Source organism: Callorhinchus milii, unplaced genomic scaffold (genome assembly GCF_018977255.1).
Source record: "Callorhinchus milii isolate IMCB2004 unplaced genomic scaffold, IMCB_Cmil_1.0 Scaffold9, whole genome shotgun sequence".
NCBI lineage: Eukaryota > Metazoa > Chordata > Chondrichthyes > Chimaeriformes > Callorhinchidae > Callorhinchus > Callorhinchus milii.
The window spans coordinates 19,222,660-19,248,245 of record NW_024704750.1 but is presented as its reverse complement, the minus strand read 5'-3'; the positions used below and the strand labels follow the sequence as shown (position 1 = coordinate 19,248,245).

The 25,586-nt window shown below is 43.9% G+C and overlaps 1 protein-coding gene across 4 annotated transcripts in view; it reads left to right on the top strand.

Annotated features, from left to right (window-relative positions):
• The window catches only part of bahd1 (bromo adjacent homology domain containing 1), a 46,266-nt gene that overhangs the window by 3,909 nt on the left and 16,771 nt on the right, over positions 1–25,586 (top strand). For 2 of the 4 annotated variants that reach the window (XM_042337960.1, XM_042337959.1), the window contains exon 2: positions 23,066–24,798. In XM_042337960.1, the coding sequence (XP_042193894.1) occupies positions 23,079–24,798 (1,720 nt within the window). In that variant the 5' untranslated portion in view covers positions 23,066–23,078. Of the gene's footprint in view, positions 1–1,393; positions 4,720–23,065; positions 24,799–25,586 lie in introns of those variants that run through there. The other 2 variants (XM_007889544.2, XM_007889545.2) reach the window with 2 other exon arrangements.

Below are 25,586 nucleotides of genomic sequence, written 5' to 3'. Positions count from 1 at the left end.
GGCCGTTCGTGGGACGCGTTTAAGGGACCTTCTTGCATTGCAGCGAACCAGACCGGTGTTTTTTTTTTGGTGTATATTATATATATGTGTGTGTGTGTGTAGATATATATATATAGAGAGAGAGAGAGAGAGCGAGAGATAAACAGTGGGATGGAGGGCACGCGCTGCGCTGCGCTGCGGGTGATTGACGGGCCGCGAGCGGTGGCGGTTGGTGCCGGGCGGGCGGGCGGCCCCGTTCCTTCTCTTCACCCCCCGTCCCCCCTCTCCCCCCCTCCCCGGCCTCTCGACCCCGCTCCCTCACCCACCACGAGGGGGGTCACTCGGCCGGTCCGGTGCTGGGCGGCGGGGGTCCGGGGGTGGGGGGGTGGAAGTTGGCGATGGACCTTCCCGCATATCACACGGACTGCACGTCGCCCCCCGCCATGTTTGTGATGCTGCCTGGGAGCGGGGGGGGGGGGGGGGGGGGGATAGTGAGGGGGGAATGGGGGGAGAGGGGATAGTGAGGAGGGAATAGGGGGGAGAGGGGGATAGTGAGAGGGGGAGAGGGGGATAGTGAGGGCGGAATGGGGGGAGAGGGGGATAGTGAGGAGGGAATAGGGGGAGAGGGGGATAGTGAGGGGGGGAGAGGGGATAGTGAGGGAATAGGGGGGAGAGGGGGATAGTGAGGGAATAGGGGGAGAGAGTAATGGGTGAGGGGGGAATGGGGGGGAGAGGGGATAGTGAGGGGGGAGAGGGGGATAGTGAGGAGGGAATAGGGGGGAGAGGGGAATAGGGGGAGAGGGAGAGGGGAATAGTGAGGGAATAGTGGGAGAGAGTAATGGGAGAGGGGAATAGTGAGGAGGGAATAGGGGAGAGAGTAATGGGGGGAGAGGGGAATAGTGAGGAGGGAATAAGGGGGAGAGAGGGGAATAGTGAGGAGGGAATAAGGGGGAGAGAGGGGAATAGTGAGGAGGGAATAGGGGGGAGAGTAATGGAGGGAGAAGGGAATAGTGAGGAGGGAATAAGGGGGAGAGAGTAATGGGAGAGGAGAATAGTGAGGAGGGAATAAGGGGGAGAGGGGAATAATGAGGGAATAGGGGGGAGAGAGGGAGAGGGGAATAGTGAGGAGGGAATAAGGGAGAGTAATGGGGGAGAGGGGAATAGTGAGGGAATAAGGGAGAGAGAGTAATGGGGGGGAATAGTGAGGAGGGAATAAGGGGGAGAGAGTGAATGAGGTGGGGGGGAGAGAGTGAATGGGGGGGAGGAAGAGGGGAATAGTGAGGAGGGAACAAGGGGGAGAGAGAGCGAGAGGTAAATGAGGGAATGGGGGAACGAGGGGAGAGTCGGAGGCAAATGAGAGGATGTAGGGGGTGGGGGAATGGAGAGGAAGTGAGGGAGACTGAAGTTATTGAGGGGAGAGAGATGGACAGAGAAGAGAGGGTGAGAGCAACAGAGAGAGCAGAGGATGTGACCGTGTCCCAAGTATTGAGGAGAAAGGAATACGGGGATAGATTCAGCAAGAGAGGGAATGTGCTGAGGAGAGCAGAGGGAGAGAGAGAGACTGAAGTAGAGTTTGATGAAGATGTGATAAGGATACAGTTCCAGGAGAGAGAGCGAAGGATGGGAATATGTGCAACTGAAGATAAAGGGGGGGAGGGAGATAGGAGAAAATTAGGCAACAGGGAGAAGGATAAAGAAAAGAGGGATAGGACAAGAGAGGGTATGGAGATGGTAAGAGATAGAGAGAGGGTAAGGAATGGAGATGGTTTGAGAGGGGTGGCATGGAGACGAGTGGGAAGGAAGATTGGGAGATAAAGATTGAGCAAAAGGAGAGGTGGAAGGGGGGGAGTGTAATGCATGGAGACCAGAGAGGAACAAATAAGTACAGTACCTGCCAATGGATGCAGGTGGGAGGTGGTTGAGTGAGTCGTGGGTGAGATGGAAATATGAAAATAATGGGGTGAATAAGTGGGATAGATAGACACTTGGCAAGTGCACGTAAATTCTGAAAAATGTAAAGCAGTAAATTTTGGTAGTTAGAATGGTGAATAGAGTGGAGAGAACTTGATATGCAAAGGCTTAGTTCCCTAAGGAATCTTGTGCAAGTGTGGGTGTATATGGTTATGGGAAAAGGCGTGGAATTATAAGTCCTTGGTTCAGCTACGGATAAATTATTGTGTATAAGTTTTGGTACCCCATAATAGGAAGGATATAAAAGGTGTTTCTAGGGACAAGTGAGAGGAGGGGTGAGGGGAAACTTGAGAATTTAGGATTCTCTCCGCTCGGGCTGAGAAGGTTAAAGGTATAAGTAGGGGAGAGTAACTGAAAGGGAGGTAGGGCATCCGGTGTTAAGGGTGACTTGATGGAGGGAAATGAGAGGTGGATGGTGTCAGGGCATTCTGTGTAATTCAGGGAGAGAAATTGAGAGGGAGATGGGTGTAAGGACATCCTGTACAAACAGGAAAGAGTAAACTGAGAGGGAGACAAGATGTAGGGACGTGCAATGTAAGTAGCAGAGAGCAATTGAGAGGGAGATAGGTGCAGCAGCATCCTGTATAAGCAGGGGAAAGTATCTTAGAGGGAAAACAGTATAAGGGGATCCTATGTAAGGGAGAGAGTAATTCCGAGGTAGATGAGTGTAGCGGCATTGTATACAAGTAGGAAAGAAAACTGAAAGGTAGATAGATAAAAGCATCCTGTGTGAATTTAAACAGTAATTGAGAGGGAAACGAATGTACGGGCATCTTGTGAAGCAGGAAGGAGTAATTGAGAGGGAAATGGGTGTAAGCAGAAAAGAGTAACCGAGAGACAGGTGGTTGCAAGCGCATCTTGTGTAATTAGGGAGAGTGACTGAAAAGAAGTGTAGGGCATCTGGTGCAAGGAGGGGAGAATAACTGAGTGAGATGGTTATAGGGGCAGCCAGTCTGAATGAGTAACTGAGGGAGATGGGTTTACGGGCATCCTTTGTAAGGAGGGGGTATCCTGTGTAAGGCAGTAATGCAGAGGGAGATGGATTTAGGAGCTCTGTGTGTAAAGTAGAAAAGAGTAACTGAGTGGGAAGTCGATGAAGGGACATCCTATGTAGGGAAAACTAATAGAGAGAGAGAGATAGTGTAGGTGCATTGTGTGTTAGGAAAAAGTAACTGAGTGGGAGAAGTAACCGATAGGGGCATCCTCTGCAAGGAGCGGAGAGTAATTGAGAGGGAAATTGGTGGTGGAATTCTGTTCAATCAGAGTAACTCAGAGGGAGGGAGGTGAGTAGAAGGTCATCATGTGCAAGCAGGAAAGAGTGGAAGGTTGATGGGTGTAGGGGCATCCTGTGTAAACAGGTAAGAGTAACGGAGAGAAATGGGTGTAGGGAAATCCTGCGTAAATTGACAAGAGTAACTAAGAGTTACTCAGAGGTATTGGGCATCCTGTGTAAGCAGGAAAGGGTAATTGAGAGAGAATGGGTAGAGGATCATCCTGTGTAATCAAGAAAGAGTACCTGAGAGGGAGATGACTGTAGGGGCATCCTGTGTTAGTTGGGGAGAGTAACCGAGAGGGAGATGGGTGCATGGGCATCCACTGTAAGCCATGGAGATGAGTTAAGGAACTTCCTGTGTCAGGAGGGGAGATAAGTATAGGGGCATCCTGTGTAAGAAGTGAGAGTTACAGAGAGGGAGATAGGCGTAGCAGTGTCCTGCGTAAGCAGAAAGAATAAGCTAGAGGGAGATGGATGCAGGTAAATTATGTGAAAGCAGGAGAGAATAACAGAGAGAAATGGCAGTAGGGGAATCCTGTGTGAACAGGAAAGAGTAACAGAGAGGGAGAAGAATGTCGGGCATCCTGTTTAAGCAGGAATGATGACTGAAAGGCAGATGGTTGTTGGTGCGTCCTTTGTAAGAGTAACTGACAAGGAAATGGGTGTTGAGGCATTGTGTGTTAAGTGGGAGAATAACCGGAAGGGAGATGGGTGAAGGGGCATCTTGTGTAAAAGGAAAGAGTAAAAGGAGAAGAGTGTGAGGGGCATTCTGTATAAGCAGTGGAGAGTGACCGAGGGAAATGGCTGTAAGGGAATCTTGTGTGAACATGAAAGAGCAATAGAGAGGGAGATGGGTATAAGGGCATCCTGTTTAAAAAGGTAAAGTAATAGAGGGATATGGGGACATCCTGTAAGCAGAGAAGAAGATGGGTTAAGGGGCATGCTGTGTAAGCAGGAAAGATTAGCTGAGAGGGAGATGAGTGTAGGGGTGTGCTGAGGTAGCCGGGGAATGAAGACAGAAGAAATTGCTGGAAATATACTGTGTGTGAATCGGAGAGTAAGAAGAGTGGGAGAAAAAGGGAGATTTGGAAAAATAAGGGAAAGAAAATGAAGAGGGAGGAAAGCAAAGTAGAAGAGGAAAATTGTACCAGATTAGCGATTAGAGAACAAACAAAGTCTGGAGCAAAGAAAGAGAAGCAGGAGTTGTTTTGATGCCGGGAGCTGAGAAGAGGTGAGGGATGAGTCAGGAATGAGGGAATGAGTGGAATACAGAGTCTGTGAATAGCCAAGTGTGTGGACAAGTCAAAAGAAAGGATTGTAGCAAATCCTTGTGAGAGATGCACATATGTGGATGCTTATAGATATTCCAAGAGCTTATCATTGCTGTTTTGGAGACTATGTCTCGCAGGACAAAAACCTAGCCTTGGAGAGGAATACAATTGGAAATGGTTTGCAGGCTGAGGCAAGGTGTGTGTACGACAAACCTGGTTAAGAAGGTGAGTGAGCATGTATAGGAAACAGGCTTGCATCTCCTATTTGCATTTATATTGCAGGGTGTTGGAGAGCCTGCATTGTATAGATAGTGATGGCTATGTTGAAATCCCTCATTTTGTGGTTGCCCACCACATAGGATCACTTCTCTGGCTTCTAGCAGTACCCCTGTAGATAAATAATAATAAAATAATAATCCTTGCATTTGATATAGAGCTTTTCATGTCTTTTCACGTCTCAAAGCGCTTCACAGAATATACTGTAAAGTGAATTGACTGTATATTTGTGGGCAAAACACGGCAGCCAATTGTGCACAGTAGTGCCCCACAAACAGTTGTGGATTGAAGTGACCAGTTTCTTATTGTTCTTTTTTTTGAGGATTATTATCAGGCGTCTGCAGTAAGGAAACTTGCCCAGGGTTTTACCTTGCTGGGAATCAAACCCAGGTCTCTCGCTTGCGAGGCGAGTGCTCTAACCACTGAGCTACAGGACTCCACCTGAGCTGCAGGACTCCCAAGAGCTTATTATTGCTGTGTTGGAGGCTATATTTCGTGGGACAAAAGACTAGCCTTGGAGAAGAATACAGATCTCTGAATGATGCTTCAAACGATGACTAGTTTGATAGTTCAGTTATTTATGCTGATAAGTAACGCAGGCAGAACAGGAGAATTATAACTAGACAGAATAAAGGGGGAAGTTTCAAGCATTTTTTACATGCACAGAATTTCCAAAGATGTGGATTTCCCCACCACAAAAGACTTTTGGAAGTGAGTTCATCACCAAATTTAAAAAGGACTTGGATAAATACTCAACAACATTTTGTTCTACACTGTTTAAAAAAAACAGGATGTTGAAAAAGTTGTGAATTTAGGAAAAGTGAGGCACTTCCTGGTAGCAATCTTGGGTAAACATTTTATATGGGGGTGGAGCTGGGATGGACTCTGAACTGATGGAGCTCAAAGTCTAAGCTGACAAGCTAGTGCAGTACTGGGAGAGCATTGCATTGTTCTGCTTGTTTTTTTTCTGGTGGATGTTAATGGTCCCATGACACTATTCAAAAAAGTGAAAAGAGTTTCCCCAGTGTCCTGGTCAAGTCTTCCAGCCAAATTGGTCATGTGTGCAAAATGGCTGGTAGTGTTTGTTACAAACAACCAGTTGCTACTTGACAGCAGTTTCTTGTGAAGCACTTCAAGAGGTTTCATTGTGATAAGGTGATGTAGCAAATTAAAAATGGGGGCGAAGGAAGTGGGAAGACAGTGATTTTGTGAATTGAGTGTCCAGTAGGGAAGAAAGAGACATGTTGCAGTTTTAAGACCTTAGCACGGCTTGGCATTGAAAGACCAGAACTCTAGCAAACATTCAGATTGGATTAAGAATGGAGAAATGCTTTCTCCAGTGGTACCCACACGTCCTTGGATAGCTGGGATTTGCTGTGGTACCTCTCTGGCTGGGAATATCGTGGCCTGGGTTACCCCCGCAATCAGTAAAGTCTTAACATACTTGCTTTTCAGTCCCAATTCGGTCAGGGATTGGTATATGTTAGGTTTTGGGGCATGTTGTCTCTTTGTCTTTCTTGCTGTGTTTCTGGGAAGATGTAATCCCCCAAATCTGCCAAAGCATGCTGGTTATCCTCTTTACACGCATTCATAACATCTAGCCGTGACTATGCAAACTCCTTGCTTGTTCGGCCTCGCCAACTCCTCCCTCCATAGGCTCTAGATCATCCAGAACTCTGCAGCCCATGTCCTCTCCAGCACCAGACTCTATGACCCTATTACCCCCATCCTTGCCCGACTCCACTGGCTTCCCATCACACAGAGGATACAGTTCAAGATCCTGGTCCTCACCTTCAAAGCCTTCCATAGTCTTGCTCCCCCCTACCTCTGTCACCTCCTAAACCCCTACCATCCTGCCCACTCCCTCCACACAACGGGCTCCGGCCTGCTTCACATCCCCCCACCTCGCCTGCCCCACCATTGGCGGGCTGGCCTTCTACCACTCTGCCTCCACTCTCTGGAACTCCATCCCACAGTCCCTCTGCCTCACCTCCTCCCTCGCCTTCTTCAAAACCCATCTCAAAATCTCAAAACCTTCCACTTCAACCGTTCTTTTGATCACCCTGCTTCCTCCCGCCCTCCACACTCCCCAATCCATATCCCCAGTTCAGGTCCGAAACACTGACTGTCCAGCGCCTTGGGATATCCTCCCGACGTGAAAGGTGCTGTACAAATGTAATTTTGTTGTTGGTGGTGTTACACAGGGTGAATAGTGGGGAGGCTAAATTTTTAAAGGTAATAAGTTTGAGTAATCTACTGTTACCTGTTGACTGAAACACAAAGTCCACCTAACTGCAGGAGATGTCCTGAAAATGTCTATTTAAGCATTGTAATAATAGAGCAGCATTCTGAAAACTACTGCTTTCATAAAGATCATTCCCACTAAAATAGTGGCAGCCAGTTTTAAAGAGCTAATAATTCTAGGTGATTCTAGCTAATGATTCTGAATGTGAGCGATTAAAGATTAGTGGTGCTTAAGGTAAAATGTGAGGTAGGGGCTAATGGTGAGTAGTTTTGATTAGAGTTCTGAGTTGAGCAAAGGCTTGTCTGAGAGCAAAGGAGGACAGGTTAAATTACTTGTTCCTGTTCTGCCTACAACAGCTATTATTCGTGTTCGGTATTAAAACATTTGTTTCATTTTTTGTACCTGGTGATTAAAAAGTTCAGCCACATGATGTATGAACTAAATATTTATAGTTTTATAAGCAGTGAAATGTGTGATGAGGTTGCAATCAACAAGAACTCAAGCTTGCTGTAATGAAAGGAAATTCATGTCTGAAATCAGTTCCTAAAATGCAATCCTGTGGGTCTTTCTGTGCAGACATTCATGACGAGCTGGGAATGCCGTGCTTCTGGGTAAAACATACCGGGATGTATTGTGTAATACAGTGAGCTTCTCTGTATAATGTATAGATAAATATACTGTCATAGGGGTAAAATATTATCTAGACAATTTGGTTATTGTAAGATCTTCCTTGTAGAAATGACTCCTCTGAATGATGCATGTCCTCTGATATCATGGTAATGATTGCTATCTAACAGAGGAAATAAGAATGCTGTAGTAATAATAATCCTTGCATTTGATATAGTCACTAATGCAAAGCTGATTAAGAACCTAATGTTCCAGGTTTGCTCCCTAGTTTGTGCTCATTCATGGGGCAAGATTTGGGGGTTAAGGTTGGCCGCAGCTCCTCTGAGCTGAAGGTAAAATCTTTGTCAGTTTCCACTTTTGATTGTTATTCAGTGACCCCTGCTGGAAAGTGTGTAAGTTGTTTAGTTGAGGACAGGATCAGGCTTGTCTGTGATGTTGTTAATACTCTTGGTCTAAAGTCACATATGAAGAATAGCCACTTGGATGAGGTGCCAGAGAGAGGGAGGCATTGTGGAGCTACATCCCAGCATGAATCCATGTGTTTGAGAGGAGGAAAATGCTGATTGCACTGTGTGAAATGTAATTTCAAAGGCGGCGTGGGTGAAGTTTCCAGACAGTAGCTGTTGTTTGAAATGTGAGTTACAGAGGTAGGCAGAGGTTAGGCGCAGGTGATCTGTTTCAAACTGCCAGAATTGTTGATTTCTTTCAATGCATGTTTTTACATAAAAACACCTATGAGACGCCCTGCCAATCCAAATTATTTCAAAAACAAATTAGCAAGGAATGTCCTCAGGCCAGTGCTTAACAGTCCTCGTAATTAGCTTCACAGTACTTAATGGTGTTTCCCAGTGAATGAATTAGACTGCTCACAGGGGTGTTGTTGGGAAGGGGAGATCGATAAGATCTTAATTTAGGAAGATTTAACCAGATTAAATGCACCACTGTTTAGAAACGAGTTGGAAAGGAGAAAGGTTTATTGGACTAAAATCAGTTTTTGATCCTTTTTCCCTATATGCCTAATAAACCCTTCAACTTCAGATTCATTTAAGTGTCTCACTTAGCTGAAATGCATCCTCCTTTTCTCATAAGGAGAAAATAAACCTCTCACACAAGTTCAGTGTTTAAAGTAGATCTTTTAAGCCCCTGGGATTGTCACTGGAGCCATCTGCTTGATGGTGAAATATATCAGTGAATTTCTGAATATTTAACTTTTTTAATAATCCTATCTTCAGAGCATATCTAAATTATTATCTTTGCTAAAGGAATATATAATAAGCTCAGGCAGTTTATTTTTGCTTCCCTACCTCTGAGTGATGGAATATTTTTATCTTCCATCTTTGGGGGTGGGGGAGTGCACATTGAGCAGGATAAAGTGAAAGTATTGTCAGTCCGTTGTTGTTGAAACAGTGACATTTCCCTCGAAGTTGTGCTTTTGTTCACCTCCCAACCTCTCCAACCCACTTACTCCCCTCCACTACCCGCTGACTCTGGCCCCCCGCATGCCCTTTTTCTCTTCCCCTCCATCGACGGCTGTACTTTCAGCCGCTGCGCCTGAAACTATGGAACTCTCTCCATTAGTTAAAAGAATCCCTCCATATTGCCTCCTCCACCACCATCTTCAGATAAACCTGAAAACCTTCCTCTTTGACCATGCCTACAGTCATCTCCCCCAGCTAGTGGTCAAACTCCACCACTATTTCGAGCTTCAAGATGCTAGCGCGCGTGAAGGGCACTATATAAATGCAACTTGTTGTTTTGTTGGTTGTGTGATTGCTATGTCGCTGCACAAGTTCTAGCTTGGAGGTGGTATTATCACGCTTTGCTGAGATGTAGACTGTTATCGGCAGCATGTATTGCATAGGCTGAAACTTCCACTGATGGAAAGTAAACTGTGATTGTAGCAGATGGACTCTTGGTAAATAAAGAGCTACTGACAACCAAGGTACCGTCCTCTGCATCTTTTAAGATAACGCCCTCAAAAAGCATTAACTTGGTAACAAGAAATCAGGTGACACGTTTGTATGTAGAGTAATAGATGTGTGCAGTATAAATGGTTAAATGGATTCATGAGGCAGCTGGAAGTGTCTGGAAATTGAAGGCTTTGGTAATAACCATTAATTGGAGCTGGACTAATTAATTGGTCTTATTCTGCCTTATTATAATTTATCCAGCAATCTTCTGTTCAACTGCAAAAAAAGTGTGGTGGCATGTTGCTTTTGAGCACATCCTCTTGATCTAATCAGGGCTGACTCAAGCTTTCCTGCTATGAGAATTGTTGGTCCATCTAGTTCATCTGCCCTAATACATTCCCTGTAGGAGGTGTCCTGATCCTGTAAAATGGTTCCTTTGTGTTGTCGCTTGCAGCTCCAGGAGGTAAAGCGTGTGCTGTGTGTGCTGTTCAAATTTGATTCTCGGATGTGGGGATAACATTTTTGCAAGCAGGTGAGAGGAGCTGCTTTAGGAGTGGTTTTGTCTGGAGTTTCACTGTTATCGTGACACGGTAGAATTGAGAATGTAGAAAGCTGTGTGCAGTTACTGAGGGTGAGTTAGCTGCTGCTCTAAACCCCGATGCAGGTTTATATACCAGAGGAAACACTCATTAGGGTCCTTGAACTAATCTGTGTTGTCATGGTATATGCCCTTGATACAAGTGGAATGCCAGAGCATGGTTGAATGTGAAGGACCTTTGGTGGAAACAAATCAGAATGCAGCAGAAGGAATTTAATAGCGGGAAATAGCAATAAACCGGGGTCATTTCAGAAGTTCATTAAGAAATTCTCTTTGTTTGACTTTCCAATAACCTCTTCAACAGTTTTGTAAGTTAGTAACTGCATGGACAGAAGTGTGCAACTAGGAGTGTGACCACAATATGCTTACCTAATCAATTGATTTGAGTCTCTATTAAATGTCTGGCAAGTGTATTGGCTAACCATCACAGTAACTGAGCTCTCCAGCCCTAATGATCGTATGGTTTATGCTGCTGGAAGCGATGTGACATTGCTATTCAGCACAGGATTTATATTTCCTGTTCACAGTCTTGCTCAGCTGGCGCTGTGAGTTCTCCACAAAGCTACACTAACTTTTTTTTTTGGGGGGGGGGGATGTTTAAAGAGTCAGTTGTGCCCTTAACCTGCCCTTAAACTGGTCTTTAAAATTTCTTTGGACCACCAAAGAACTTTCTAAAAACACTTTTTGAGAGGAGGCCAAATTAATTTGCATTGTTGCATTTGTACTGCAGCAGTGCAAATGGGTGCTGCCAAAAACACCTCAAGATGGCCTTGATAGCTGATCTTGAGCTAAGTCGCTAGGGGATCTTGGGTCTCATATCAGATTTATGTTATCTTGTATCCATGTCAGTTTGGTGCAAAAAGCTCAGTTTAAATTGTTTGACTTTGCTCTTCCCTCTGTGTGCCCCCCCATTGTAAGCACCCTCATCAGCTTGTTTGCTGTTGCGACCAAACTGTCCCGCGCTCTCCTTGTTTGTGCTCCTGTTTCCTTCTCTTTCACCTTCCTGCTTACCTGTCTTGATCCCTCTTTGGATATGTTTGCATTAGCAGATCATTTTGTATTCAATGGCATTTTAGGAATAATTATAGGTTTAAATTGAGACCTGTCATTTTTATGTATATGTTTTTTTCCTTTGCCAGTTTTTTAACCATCTGAAGTGTTGACTCTTGTTAGGATAAGCTTTCTAATCAACTTTACTGCACCTCACATCAGTGGCCATTTTTAGTGTAAATTTAGACTGTGAGTATCAGGACTATGAGGAGGGTTAGGAGTATTGCATAGAATTTCCTTGACTATACACAATCATAACATGCTATTTACTACAAAACACCACTACTAAAACTATTAAATAGTAGTCTGTTAGTGTTTTTGTCCCAAGTGAGTTTTCACTCCTCCTAATCCCATCTCCCTATCCACCTCCCATTGCATTCTTATTCCTCTTGCCTCATGTTTGCTTCAAGTTTCTACTTAAATACATTGCTGCTTTCTGCTTCCATTCCCAGCTCACTCCAGTGAGCTCATCTCCTTATCCCTTAGTGGTCCTACCCCTACTTCAGCTATTCTTTTATTACTAATGTGTAAAGAATAGCTTATTATTACTTTTTATGTTTCTTGATATTTTCTCTTCATAATTTCTTTGATTCTAATTGTCTTTTAAACTCTTTCCTAAGCTTGCTTCATTTTTTGCTCCAAATGCCACTCCATGTGAAGGGAACTTTACAAATACAAACTTCAATATTTTCAAACACTGTATTTGGAGGCACTGTTCACAACCTCTCAACAGCCAGCGTTAATGTCCTGCCTTGTCTATGCATGGAGCACTTTGTAATACTTGTTCTGCGCTTAGTTTATTGTTCATCTTGTCCTTCTGATGAAATGTTAAACTGAACTTCCCATTTGTGCCTGTTAAAGATTCCATGGTACTATTTAAAAAGAGAAGGGAGTTTCTCCTATTGTCCTGGCTGATAACCCCCCAAATAAAATTGGTCACTCATTTCATGGATATTGTGGACATTGCTGTGCATAAATTGGCTGTTGTGTTCGCCCACAAAACTCAGAGTCACTACACTTTACAATAAATATAAATAATCCATGCATTTGATATTGTGCCTTAATTCGGAAGGATGTCTCAAAGTCACAGGATTTATTTGAAATGGAGTGACTGTATATTTGTAGGCAAACGCAACTGCACAGTTGTGCCCAGCAATGTCCTACAAACATCCATGAAACACATGTATGTGAAGCATTTTGGGATGTCCTCCTGACATGAAAGATGCTAAATCAAATGTAAGGAATATTACTATTAAGTTCTTGTTACTCTTTGTTTGCTTTTTATAATTTCCATAACTTCTTCCTTAGATTGAGGTTTATCCTCAACTCCGTATTCATCCATAACATCTTGTTATTAGGTGATTTTCCTTTATTTCTCAAAAGGGTATTTTCCTCTTGTATATTTTTTATTTTTGTGTTTAGGAACATTACTGTGTCTGAACATGTACACATGTACATTTTCTAGCAGGGCGGACTCAAAGCGAGCAGTTATCCTGCTGATGTTAAACCCCCTCCCCCCGACTTCTGCTCTGGCTAAGATTGGCTAAAACCCCATAGACCTGGATTGAACGTGGTCTGGTTTGCATAGCTGCTTTAAACAGCTTTTTTTCCCACTGTGCCATGGAAAAGGAAAGAGAGAGATTAAACTGGACAAGGAACAAGTTGTTTACTTGAAAACTGCCTCTATCTTTAAATCTTTGCAGAGCAGCACTGGATATCCCTAGCTATCCCTAGCTACATATTAATAATCTGTTTGTCCCCTCTGTCTGCCTGCCTGCCTATCTGTGTTGCGCGAGTTACCTCTTGATGGTTTGCACTTGGACAAAATGGACTTCTACCTCTCAACAAATCTGAAGAAATACGAACACTTTTCAGATTGGCTCAATGAGGACAGGAGTTTCTTGAAATAAGTATTAACTTTAGATACAGGCGTTGTTTAGGGAGGGATCCGAAAGAGTTCTGATACATGAGGAATTGGATTTCTGTGAGAGCCAGAGTTGCTGAAATGATATTTGGGATCTCAGACTCTAAGTGACGAGGCAAATCTGTACCAGTGTGGTAAACTGGCATTCTGTATCTTAATCAGGTGTAAATTTGCCCTGATTTTTCTGTGATGGGTAATTGCTTCTGCTGCCCAAGGCTTTAAGAAATTGAGTACATTGCTACTGTGGATACTGAGCTCATTATCCACATAGCTGCTATGACATGAAGGCAGGTCCTTTTTTTTCTTGCTGCTTTTTGTGCTTGCTGTGGGTCCGCAGTGTTGCCTTTGCAGTGAATGTAATGATGATGACTTCCTTGCCTTGGTAGATTTTTTTAAAAGGTGGTCTTTTACCCTGGATCAAATTTGAATAAACAGGTAATTTGAGTTTGAGGAGGTGTGGAGTAGATTGAGATTTTTCTGTAACATCTGCTGAATGAAGGTGGGTTTCCCTGAATAATGTGGCTGTAAAGAATTGGGCATCAAGTGGTTCTGAACTGCTGTTTTGGGAACCTGAAATGATAAGTGTACATTAATGTTTAGTGTCCAGACTAAATTGTCACAAATGTAAAATGTGTTTTGGTGGTGGGGGTGAGAGAAACGATAGATTCACAGTAATATTGCTTTGCAAGGCCATTCAATTCAGTTTAATAGGTTTTTGCACCAAGAATATTCCAGCTGGTTATTCAGTGGAATTGGTGCTAATGAGCCCAACTATTCCTATTCCCGGCTGGGGAAGGGTGTGAGGTTAAGCATTTTTGGTTCAAAATGCAGGGTGAGGATCAGCTCTGGAATCAAATACTGCTACTGTGAGAAGCAGCTGTTGACTAAGAACTAACCTAGAGGGAGCTGTAACCAGCTTAAACCAGGTGAAACAAGATACGAGGCTGAGAGTCTGCAAATTTCAGGAGCTTGTATCCTGTTTGTTTTCACTGTGAGTTTCTTTTTTTAAAACTTATTATTGTTGGCTATCTTTTTTTCCCTCAAATTGTATTCAGTTTTATAGAATTGTAGGTAAAGAGCAATGACTTACAATTTAGCTTGTACTACAAGAACTGTATGTCTAAATCTCTGTGTAATAAGCTTTTGATATAAGACTCGTTGCAAAATCTGTGTGGCTGTATTCTGCAAAATTTTGGTATGGTTCTGGAACGAGTCTGTGTTGTTGGTGGGGTCATCTTCGAACTCTTGCACAGCTTGGATCAAGCACCGCATTGATTTTAGCATTGAAGTAAGGCTTTTTTTAAATTGAGAAATCTAGGTAATGAGGCCTGTAATGCAGAATATGAAAGAGTAAGTAAGGTTTTTTGGTTGTTGAAACCCATCACAATGCTGAGGGACGTGGTGGATGAACAGGAACCCCTCCTTCCACTCATACCATACCAATGGCAATAATTGGAATGGACACCCCTCATATCTACTAGTTGATCACATCAAGTTCCACTCACGAGCAATACAGCCATAAATATTGGATATGATGGAGCACCCGCCATTATGTCATGCTCAGAAAGATTTAACAATAATCACGAATGGAAGAGAATTCCCTATTTTGTTTTTTCCTTGTGTTATCCGGTTTACCCTACCTGAGACAGAGGGAGCTACTTCCTCCTTTACCCACCTAGTTCGATAAAGGTGCCAAAAAAGCAAATGGAATCCTAGGTTTCATAAATGGGTATAGAATATAAAAACAGGTAATGCTAAACTTGTATAAATTGGTAGTTCGACCGAAGTTAACATATTGTGTCGAGTATTGTTCACTTCAGTTAAGACGATAGAGAGGGTGCAGAGGAGAATTACTTGGATGATATCGGGGATGAGTGATTTGGCCTATGAGCAGAGACTGGCGGAACTAGGACTTTTTCTGCTGGAACAAAGAAAGTCGAGGATGACCTGACGGAGGTTTAAAATTATTAGGGTTTTTGATCAAGTCAATAGAGAGAAATTATTTCCATTGGTTGCTGAGTGAGTGACTGGTCCATCAATTTAAGATTGCTAGCAAATGGGGGCAATTAGGAGATGTTTTTCACACACAGATATGGAATGCCTTGTTAGGAGAGGTGTTAGAGGCAGAATCCAAACAGGGCTTCCAAATAGCAACAACTTGCATTTATATAATGCCCTTCCCGTGGGGTAGCATCTCGGAGCTCAAAAACAATTGGATAAATATCCAAAAATGCAGAAACTAGGGATATTGCTGAAAGATCAGGTAAATAAGATTGTTCTTTAAAAAGATCCAGCACAGACACAATGGGCTGATGGCTTTCTTCTGTGCCATAAACTTCCATGGTTCTATGCCAGAGTTTGTATACAGTGTACGTGGACAGCAGGGCATGGAGGATTAGCAAATGTTTTTTTTCTGGTTGCATATAGAGACTGATTTAGTTGTGTAGTTTCGTTATGTGTTATGAGGTTACCTGGGCTGCACACAATGAGTGCTCGGCCTCTCTTCCAGAATACATTAAAACAGAGTATAGCTTTCATCACCTTCCCCCTTGACTATACCATTGCCCTCCTCGTCGGTCTCCCCAGCTCCACTATCCACAAACTCCCAACATATTCAGGACTCCGCCGCCCAGATACTCACCCACACTAAACTCTGTACCTCTCCCAGAACAATCCTTGCCAGGATCCGCTGGCTCCCAATCACAGAACAGGTTAACTTCAAGATCCTCATACTCATCTATAAATCCTTTCACACCCTGGTACCTCCCTACCACTCTGATCTGCTTACTCCTTCGCCACCCGGCGCCTTCGCTCGGCAGGCTCCAGCCTCCTGCTCCACCATTGACAACTGCTTTTAGTCATTATTCTCCGAATCTTTGGAACTCTCTCCCTCAAACCCTCCACCTTGCCCCCTCCTTCCCCTTTTTCAGAAAATGCCTGATTTTCAGAAAATTTTCACAAAAATTTTCAGAAAATTCCTCTTTGACCATGCTTACAGTCGTGGTCATTTCCCCCCCCCCATCTCCCAATTCGCATCAAGCTCTGCCTCTGTTAAGCACTCCAATATGCTACCCCAGGTGAAGAACAATGTATAAATGCAAGTTATTTTACTAAAGAAAAGTTTACAAAGTGATCTCTGGCGCCTTGCTGAGTGGAAATATTTATCTCTAAACATGGGAAATATGTTTTCCCAGTGAAAAGATGGGAAGAGATGTAGTTAACTTTTTCTGTTTAATCAAAGATAGCATATAACTTTGTGCTATCTTTGATTAAATGCTTCCATTACATCTAAAGCTACGGTTACCATTCAGTTTATTGAATTTTGACAGGTGGCTTGCTGAGCAGGAACAAAGTGAGAACGCAATCTTGTACAATTCACTGCACTGTTTTAGCTATGCCAACAAACCATTGACTTATTGTAACTTCAGGTTGAGTTCCTTTTTCATTTAGTATAGAACTCGCCTGGTGCAGACGGAGCAAATGAGATGTGCACACACTTGATAATTCCTAAAATGAAATCATTACTTAATAGTGAGATTTCCTCCAAAAAAAACCTTCCTTCAGACTTTTGACTCATGTGGCATTCCTCACAGCTCTGTCCTTGGCCCCCTCCTCTTCAGTGTCTATATGCTGCTTCTTGGTGACATCATCCTCAGACATGGGGTTAACTTCCACGTGTGCGGATGACGCCCAACTCTACCTCTCTGCATCCACCCTTGACTCAAGGATCACTGCTGTCCTGACAGAATATCTTTCAAACATCAAGTCCTGGATGAGAGCTAACTTTCTTCAGTTGAAAGTCAACAAGACCAAGGCCCCCCTGATTGGCTCCCCTCAGCGCCTCCACATCTCAGGCACTGAGAGCATCATCATTCATGGATACACTCTCCACCTTAGTAAGCCAGTCGAGAACCTTGGCCTCTTCTTTGATCCTCAGCTATCCTTTCTACCCCACATCCGTGCCATGACCCGCTCTGCCTTCTCCCACCTCTGCAACATTGCCCGGTTCCACCACTGTTTTACACCGAAGGTCGCTGAAACTCTCATACACACATTCATAACATTGACGCTTGACTATGCAAACTCCCTGCTTGTCGGCCTCCCCAACTCTCCCTCCATAGGCTGCAGATCATCCAAAACTCTGCAGCCCGTGTCCTCTCCCACACTAGGCTTCGTGACCCTATCACCCCCATCCTCGCCCAACTCCACTGGCTTCCCATCACACAGAGGATACAATTTAAGATCCTGGTCCTCAACTTCAAAGCCCTCCATGGCCTTGCTACCCCCTACCTCTGCGAACTCCTAACCCTCTACCATCCTGCCCACTCCCTCCGCTCAGCGGGCTCCAGCCTGCTTCATGTCCCCGCCTCGCCTGCCCCAGAAGGGCGGGCCTTCTGCCACTCTGCCCCACCTTCTAGAACTGCATCCCACAGTCCGTCCAACTTGCCCCCTCCCTTGCCTCCTTCAAGTCCCATCTTAAGACCCTCCTCTTCGACCGTGCTTTCGTCACCCTGCTTCCCTCCGTGCCCTCCACCTTTACCAATCCCGACCCCCAGCTCGGGTCCGAAACTCTGTCTGTCTAGCGCCTTGGGACGTCCTCCCGACATGAAAGGTGCTATACAAATGTAATTTTGTGGTTGCCATGAATGCTGGAGAGTCCACTGCAGTAAATTTTGCTCTAAATGTGATTTTCTTACACTTCTAAAATCATCTGGGACTCTTAGAAGGGCAATGGACTCTCTAGGAATCATGAGGCTTATGGAGGAAGAAGGAAGGGATATTTTTTAGGATGGAAGTTCCCTATTTCATTTTTGGAATTATCAATGTAATCAATAGAGAATATCTCTTAGACAGATACTGAGTGTTTGAAGAAGATGACTCATTAGCTAGGCTGGCTCACATTGGGAGAATCCCTTTAATACAATGACAAATTCCAGTTAGTTTATAGCATTCTGATTTATCTCGCAAATTAAGAGATGTAGGATTCCTGGAAAAGTGTTTCAAGCTGGCAGGGCAAGTTTCCTTATTCCACACATCTCAATTTACCTAGCAGTAAGTAGGAACCCAATTGTTAGTTGCTCGCTTTCCTGGGAATAATAATTTTTTAAATATTATAAATTATCAATCCATGACTGTTGTGGGACACTGCTGTGCACGATTGGCTGACGCATTTTGCCCACAAAATATACATTCAATTCACTTGACAGTATATTCTGTGAGGCGCTTTGAGACATCTTGAAGACGTGATAAGGCGCTAAATTAAATGCTAGTATTATATTATCTGAACAAGTGTTGGAGTGAGTTGGGCTGCAGGCTGGCGTCCTTTTGAGGGCTTCAGTTTATACTTGCAGATTACACTTGCAGCCACTCGATACCTGGAAGTGGATTGCAAACTGCTGCAGTTAGGTAGGAAAGTTTGGAGGACAGTTTCCTTACCCCAACAGTATTTTTGTTTGATTACATGAATTCTAGGTTGTGACCACAACAACAATTGCATTTATATAGTGCACTTCACACGGGTAGAGTCTCGGAGCACTTCGGATTAAAAGAGCTTCTCTCCACTAGGGTTGTTATGGAATGTTATGCTAGGAGTGGTGGTTAGAACAGCCTTTTGGGACATTTAAAAAAGAACTGGAGAATCAACCAGGAAGGTGTTAAGAAGGATAAGAGAGAAGTGGGTGAAGAGTAGGGAATCGGAATTAGGATGGTTGGCTTCTTGGAGGAGCAAATACTGACCCCAGACCTGGGTCATATGGCCCACTTTCTTATGGTTCTGTGGTATACAGAAACTTCAAAAGCCTCACCTTTGTGAAACCTCTTAATCAACAATACACAACTACTATTTAATATTTAAAGAGCTGCTCCGTTATGAGTAGTACTCAATGTTAAGTTCTGTATAGAACAATTGGAATCTGTTACAAGTGGGGGAGATAAAAGCAGTTTTAAAGTTTGGAATTAAAATTTCCCTCCAAAATATTTGCTGTATTTTATAAGTGCAGATTGGACTTATAGCTATTTCATAAGATTTGACCCATGCCCTAGCTGGACCTATCTGGTTGTTTGTATTTGCATCTGGTGGATGTGGGGTGAATATTTATTCACATTTCACTATTGCATTCTGCATTACAAATTATTAATAAATATCCTAAGTGGTGAGGAGGTGCTTGATCACCACTATTGCATTGTGTTGCCAGTTGAAGTGCACATTTCCTGTGCTGTAGACTGATAGCTTGTCCCGCTCTTACCCAGTAGGTAAGTATTGCGGTCATTCTGTGTCATCCTGGCTCAGCTGGAAGCACACTTGCCTTTGAGGCAGAAGGGTTGGGTTCTAGCCCCATATCAGGACTTGAACTCAACATATGATGACCCTCCAAAGCAATTTCTGATTTCTCAAAGCAAGTTGTCCGTCTCTCTGAAAATGTTGACCAAACAAAACCTAATTACTGTGAATGTTTAGCTGAAGGCAGTCTGTAATTCAGTGCATTTTGCAGTAAGATCACAGATAAATCGCTCAAGGCCCCTTGCAAATTAGTGTTTTTCTTGCTTGTGTTATGGAACTAGATTTTAAGATTGTTGTCCAGTGGAGAAGCTTGATGAGTTGGTTTCTGATCGCTGAAGCTTTGGAGGAGCAATGACATGGATCAGATTGTCTGGTTTTGAGCTGTGTGGTGTTGCTCAGTAGGGTGAGTATTACTTGTGGATCTGCCGTTTGTTCAGTAAACTATAGATTAGAGGTTATGTAACTGTATGGAGTTGTTATTTATTCAGTAGCGTAAGGGTTACAGGCTGTGTAACTGTTTGGAGCTGCTGTTTATTCAACAAGATAAGAATTACGTGCTATGCAGTTATACAGAGTCTGTTTAGCCAGCAGGTTATGACTATCCAGAGTTGCTGTTTATTCAGTGGAGTAAGGTGTCAGTCACTTTACGGATTAACATTGCTGGTTTTCTTTAAAATGTTGTATGTGAGCCAAATGGACTGAATGTGCGAAGTGTGTTGTAGCAGTGTCCGTTCAGATGTGAGCCTTTGATTTTAATCTAGGCCAGTTCAGCAGGACTTTGACTCCTCTCTGATGATGTCTAATGAGCCTGGACAATGTTAATCCAGCTTCCGGTTGCCCAAGGGGAGTGTTTTCCAAAATCCTATCCTAATTGACACTAATTTGGCCATTTTAAGGATTATGAACTATGGGGAGTGGAAGTTTCCCGCTGATGTTGTAGTACATCTACAGAGGAAGATTGTTGAGGTGATCCCTGAGCCTTTGATAGCCATTTTGAAGCCAAAACAAGACTTACCTGCAGTGTCCCGCAATACTTGTAAATAGAGTCTGTGTAACATGACTACGTTACTGATAATGAATGTTTTGTGTTCAGAGACTCCACCCTGTGTGAAGGGCGCTATATGAATGCAATTTGTTGCTGTTTGTTCTGAAACCTTTTGGTCTCAGAGGCTGGCTTGGGAAATCTCTGGGAAAGTACAAGGTGGGTTAGTTGTTCTAGTATCCTCTAAGTACATATTAGCATAAAACTTCCAGGCCCTGTTACACAACCTTATCAGCTGAGTGGAGAGTACATGTATTTTGATAACACTTTCAGTCTTGATATTCCCTCAGTAAAAATTTCAACTATTTTTATGAGTGTTTTAAACAGTTCAAACTGGATTGGTGCTCTCAAAATTCTCCGGCTCAGAGATCAGAAGTATGTTAGCAGTGATTGAGGTACAATGATCAGGGAGCTGCTTTGTATAATGAAGAATTTGCGTTAACCTGTAACTGAACATTCATTACCTTTCTTTCTTGTTGAGTGATAATTGACATTGGACAAGTTAATTTTCAATGGCCTACATCATCCTGATTTTGTAGCAGGGTGCAACTCTTGAGGATTATCAGATTGTAAAAGATTCACAGGAAAATGGGTTACTTGTCCCAAGTGAGTTGAATATTCACTTATGTGTGTTTTTGTGGTGGATGCTTTCAAAATAGTTCTTAAATGATGGTAAGTTCTAGAAAAGTCTCTTGTGGTTCATGGTTTTGATGTAGCTGGTGTACCTTGTGTTTTCCTCCCTGGCAGAATGTAATTGTTGCTGTACTATGGCAGAGAAGGGTGTACTATGTTGTCTAATTTTGGATCTGTGGGCTGGATAATTTCCAGTTATCACAGTTTCTCATTGCATCAGGAGACACTTGCAAGATATCCATTTGCATCCTGAAGGAGGCAATGTTTATAGTTTGTGTCGGCGTACAACAACAACAAAATGACATTTATAGAGCGCCTTTCATGTCGGGAGGACGTCCCAAAGTGCTGGACAGTCGGGGGTCGGGACCCGAGAATGGGGTAGGGGTGCGGTAGGTGGGTGAGGCAAGGCAGAGAGGTGAGGGCGACCAAAGACAAAATCGAAAAAAGGGCCTTGAGACCGGCCTTGAAGGAGGCAAAGGAGGAAATGAGGCGAAGGGATTGTGGGATGGAGTTCCAGAGTGCGGGGGCAGAGAGGCTGAAAGCCCGGCCACCGATGGTAGGGTAGGTCAGACTGGAGACATGGAGCAGACTGGTGCCTGCTGAATGGAGGGAGCGGGCAGGTTGGTAGGGAGTCAGCACTGTTGGCGCAGAACCTTTGCAGTCTCAGCTACATTTTTTAATCTCAAACCTATTTGCAGACCGAGTGTGTGTGTGGGTGTATAATTCACAGTTATTGGTTCCAAGGTTATCTACTTTTTTTTTAATCTGTTGTCATTTGTAAGCATTCTTCCTGGGTTTTAAGACAGTTATTTGAGGGACAGAGAGAAATATCACCCGCTTCACACTACCCTGACTCCGCACTGCATTTCACCAGGCCATGGAATACTGTTTTCTTTAGGGAGGGAGAAGGAAAGTTGGGAAGCTTCAAAACGTTTTGTGATCAAGTCAGAAGGTTCATCAGTGTTTAGTCCACTTTCACAAGCTCTGCCAGCCTACCTCATGCATCCAATCAACAGCAATGATCCTGCGTCTTCTGTCAGTTGTTACACACAGCTGAAGTAGACAAGGGTAGTTTTGGTTTTGATTTCCTTAGAACACTTTATCAGTATTCCAATTACGCTGGTGTGGGTGGACAATGTTTACTATCCTGGGAAATTGTGTGATGTGACATTCCGGTTACATAATTTTTCGGTGAAATTGTCCAGAGAAGCTGATGCTAAAGATTGCTTTTTTCCCCACAATTTGAATATGTTCTAGTTAGTGCCATTGATATGGGTGTGCACGGATGCGTGGGTGTAAGCGTGTGTGTTCACCTTTCAAATTGTGCGTACTGATGTGAGGTGTTGATCATCTCTAAAGCTGACTTCCTTTATAATGTATATACATAGTGGATCTTTTGCTTCTGATCACTGTCTAGTGACCTTGCTGGCGCATGCGTGCATTTGAATGGCAGGTGAGGACAGGATCAGGTTTGACTGTGATGCTTTCCATGGTTGAAAGGCCTGTTGGTGCTTACTATCAGGTTTGAGGGTTAAGAGCAGCAATTGCTAGAGATAGACTAATACCCAGCATGTTGGTGCATTCAGTTGAGGAAGATGAGGAATGAAAAATGTATTTTAGGCTACCATTTTCCTGTGTTCACATAGTTCTTGCCAAGTAGGTGAGTGAAAAGTGCCCCTTTTGAGCAAATAATAATCCTTGCATTCAATGTAGCACCGTCGTTAAGACTTCTCAAAGTGCTATACTGTAAATATTGTGTATTTACAAGGTGGTAAGTACCTGAGCATAGCCATGGAGGTTCTAGTTTTTTTTTAAATGTTTCATTCTGTGGACTCTTTCTACAGTGGCATATTGCAAATTGGGAGCTGTGTGTTTGAGGAAATGATGAGTCCAGTTTCTCTTATGTCAGAGCTTGTTCGGACTTGCTTACAACTGACTGAAATCTGTGAGACTTTGACTTAAAAACTTGTTTTTCCTTATTTTCAGGTGCCATTATGAAATGTCCTGTCTTTTGATGTCGTATAACATGAACTGCACTGACTGTAACGTGACCAGGTTGAGCAGCTCGGCCATGGGGAAGATGTTGGGACCCAGTGGGATTGGACCCAAAGATCGAATGGGGCAAATTGTATTGAGCCACACTGGGGTTGAAACCAACAAAGACTGCAAGTATAGCAAAGAGAGGACAGCTGATGGCAAGAGCAAAAAGGAATATTTTATTAGAAAGACATACCCATTGCGAAAACGTCTTCATACTCAGGAAAGTGACTTGTCCAGTCCAGTTACTAAAGAACTTGAAGGAGCATCTATCCGAGGTGTACCGGATGGGGCGAGCTCTATGCAGATAGTCGAGCAATGGGATTGTGTAAATAATAAAAGCCGACTTCGAGGGGAGACGCCAGAGGTGGAGAGGAACAAAGAGACTGGAAAGGAGAATGAGAAACTGCGTTCCACAAAATTGACAGTCTTGGATTTGTACAGTGGAGAGCCACGGCCACGAAGGCTGGCCAGTTTGAATGCAGAAGCAGTGAACAACCTGCTTCTGGAGCGGGAGGACTGTGCCCTGTCGAGCAGGCGTTGCCGCAGAGATCCCGGCAGAGTGGTGGCCAAATGCAGCTCGGAGCACACTCAGACTCGGGCCAAAGGCAGCACATGTTCCTCGGAGGTACATGTTGGGCTCCGGAAATCTACAGTCAAAGGAGGACTTCCTGCTAAAAGATGTACAAACCACTCTGAGAGCTCTTCAGAAGGAGATGTTTTTGTTGAGAGCTATCCTGCATTAGAGAGCAGATCTGCCCAGCTGCCGGTGAAAAAACGCATGGCTAGTCTGAACGCAGCTGCATTCTTGAAATTGACCCACACAAAGGATTATTCAACAAAACGACGTAGCCGGTCAGATAGCGATGGGAAACTGACCAAGGCATCAAACGGCGTGAGCCTTCACTGTGTGCACCCAGTGAGTAAACGTTGCACAAAAACAAAAAAGAGAGACCTAGGGAGAACAGCAACTGAACGTCACCAACGCAGGAGCTGCAGCACCTCTGAGGACAGCAAGGTCCCTGTGAGGAAAGGGGAACCTCTTGTCTTGGGGCAGAGTGCTGCTAGATTACCATCTAGAACAGACTCATCCTCCCCCTATACAGACAAGGCCGGTGGTTATCTCCATCGATTGTCAGTGATTATGGGAGGGCAAGCCACAGTTCAGCCTCCATATCAGACAACAAAGGAGACATCTCCTACACCAAGTGCAGAGTTTATGCAACAAATGACAACTCCATTTCCCCCTCACCCAACAATGACTGTCCTGGGTAATTTAGTGCCTGGTCTGGATCACTACCCGTTCTTGTCTCCTGAAATGTGCTTAACTTCTGCAGAAGATAATATCTACCGACACTATGATAAAAATGATTTGTCGCCAAATGGATGTAATCCTTCACAAAACTGTTGGGTATACCCGCCATCTTTTCCCTATTGTCCTCAGTTGAATGATGAAGGAAGCCTCCTTATCTCTCAGAGTGCTGTTCCCTCAGGTATCCCTTTCCCTCACGCTCCATGTGGAGACTCCCCATGTTATTTAGGAGACACGGCAACTGTGCAGTGCATGGGGATGCCAGGATACATGTGCAGAATGCTTAATCCGCCACTAAACAGGGATACTGCCTTAAGGACTTCACCCTCTGGAAGATCAAGCCGTCATCAAAAGATAGCGATCAAATCAGGTAAGGGAGCGATCCTTTTGTGGAGTCAGAAGAGTTTTTGCTTTGGTGATAGTTTTGTTGGATCGGAGTATGTCTGAGTGTCTTGCTGTGGCTGAGGGCACTTTTGGGTCAGATGAGTTCCAATGAAAGTGGTATAAATAATCTTAAAGGACCCAAGGGTAAAGTTTGATGATTGTTCCTTATGCAAGTATAGGGTAGGTATGTGTGTCCGAGCTGTAGGCAGGAAGTTGGTGGTAATGGTTTCATGCTGATCTGTGCTGCTCACCAGGGAGACTTGCATCTACCTAGTGAGGGCTCAGACCTGAATCTATCAGATAGCTTGGCTCATTGGTAACTTGAAGGGGCAGACTGATCACTGGGGGCAGGGAATTTTCCCACTCAGCTCCTGTTAATACTGCAAGCCAAAATCCAAATGGGTATGGCGGTCACACCTGGACAAGCATCAGAAAGCTTGCCAGACAGTGCTTTCAATAGCAAGCTCTGCATATTTAGCTGGTTAAACTTCTGCACCACCTAAGTGGAGACCCTGAGGTCAAATTGAATTCCCTGCACTCCATCAGAGCTTAACAAACTCAGCACAGTCCTGAGCAGTTGCTGGTTTACATGTCTTTGCACCACACCATATGGAACAAGCGCAACTTGATAAACTACCGAGTCATTCACAGAATGAACTGTTAACCCGAGTTCCTTTCTCCCTGTTCAAGTGAACTTTAAAGAGCCCATGGCACTGTTCTGGTGATTGGTCTAATATTCTTTCCTTATCAAAATTACCAAAAAAATTGCGTTAG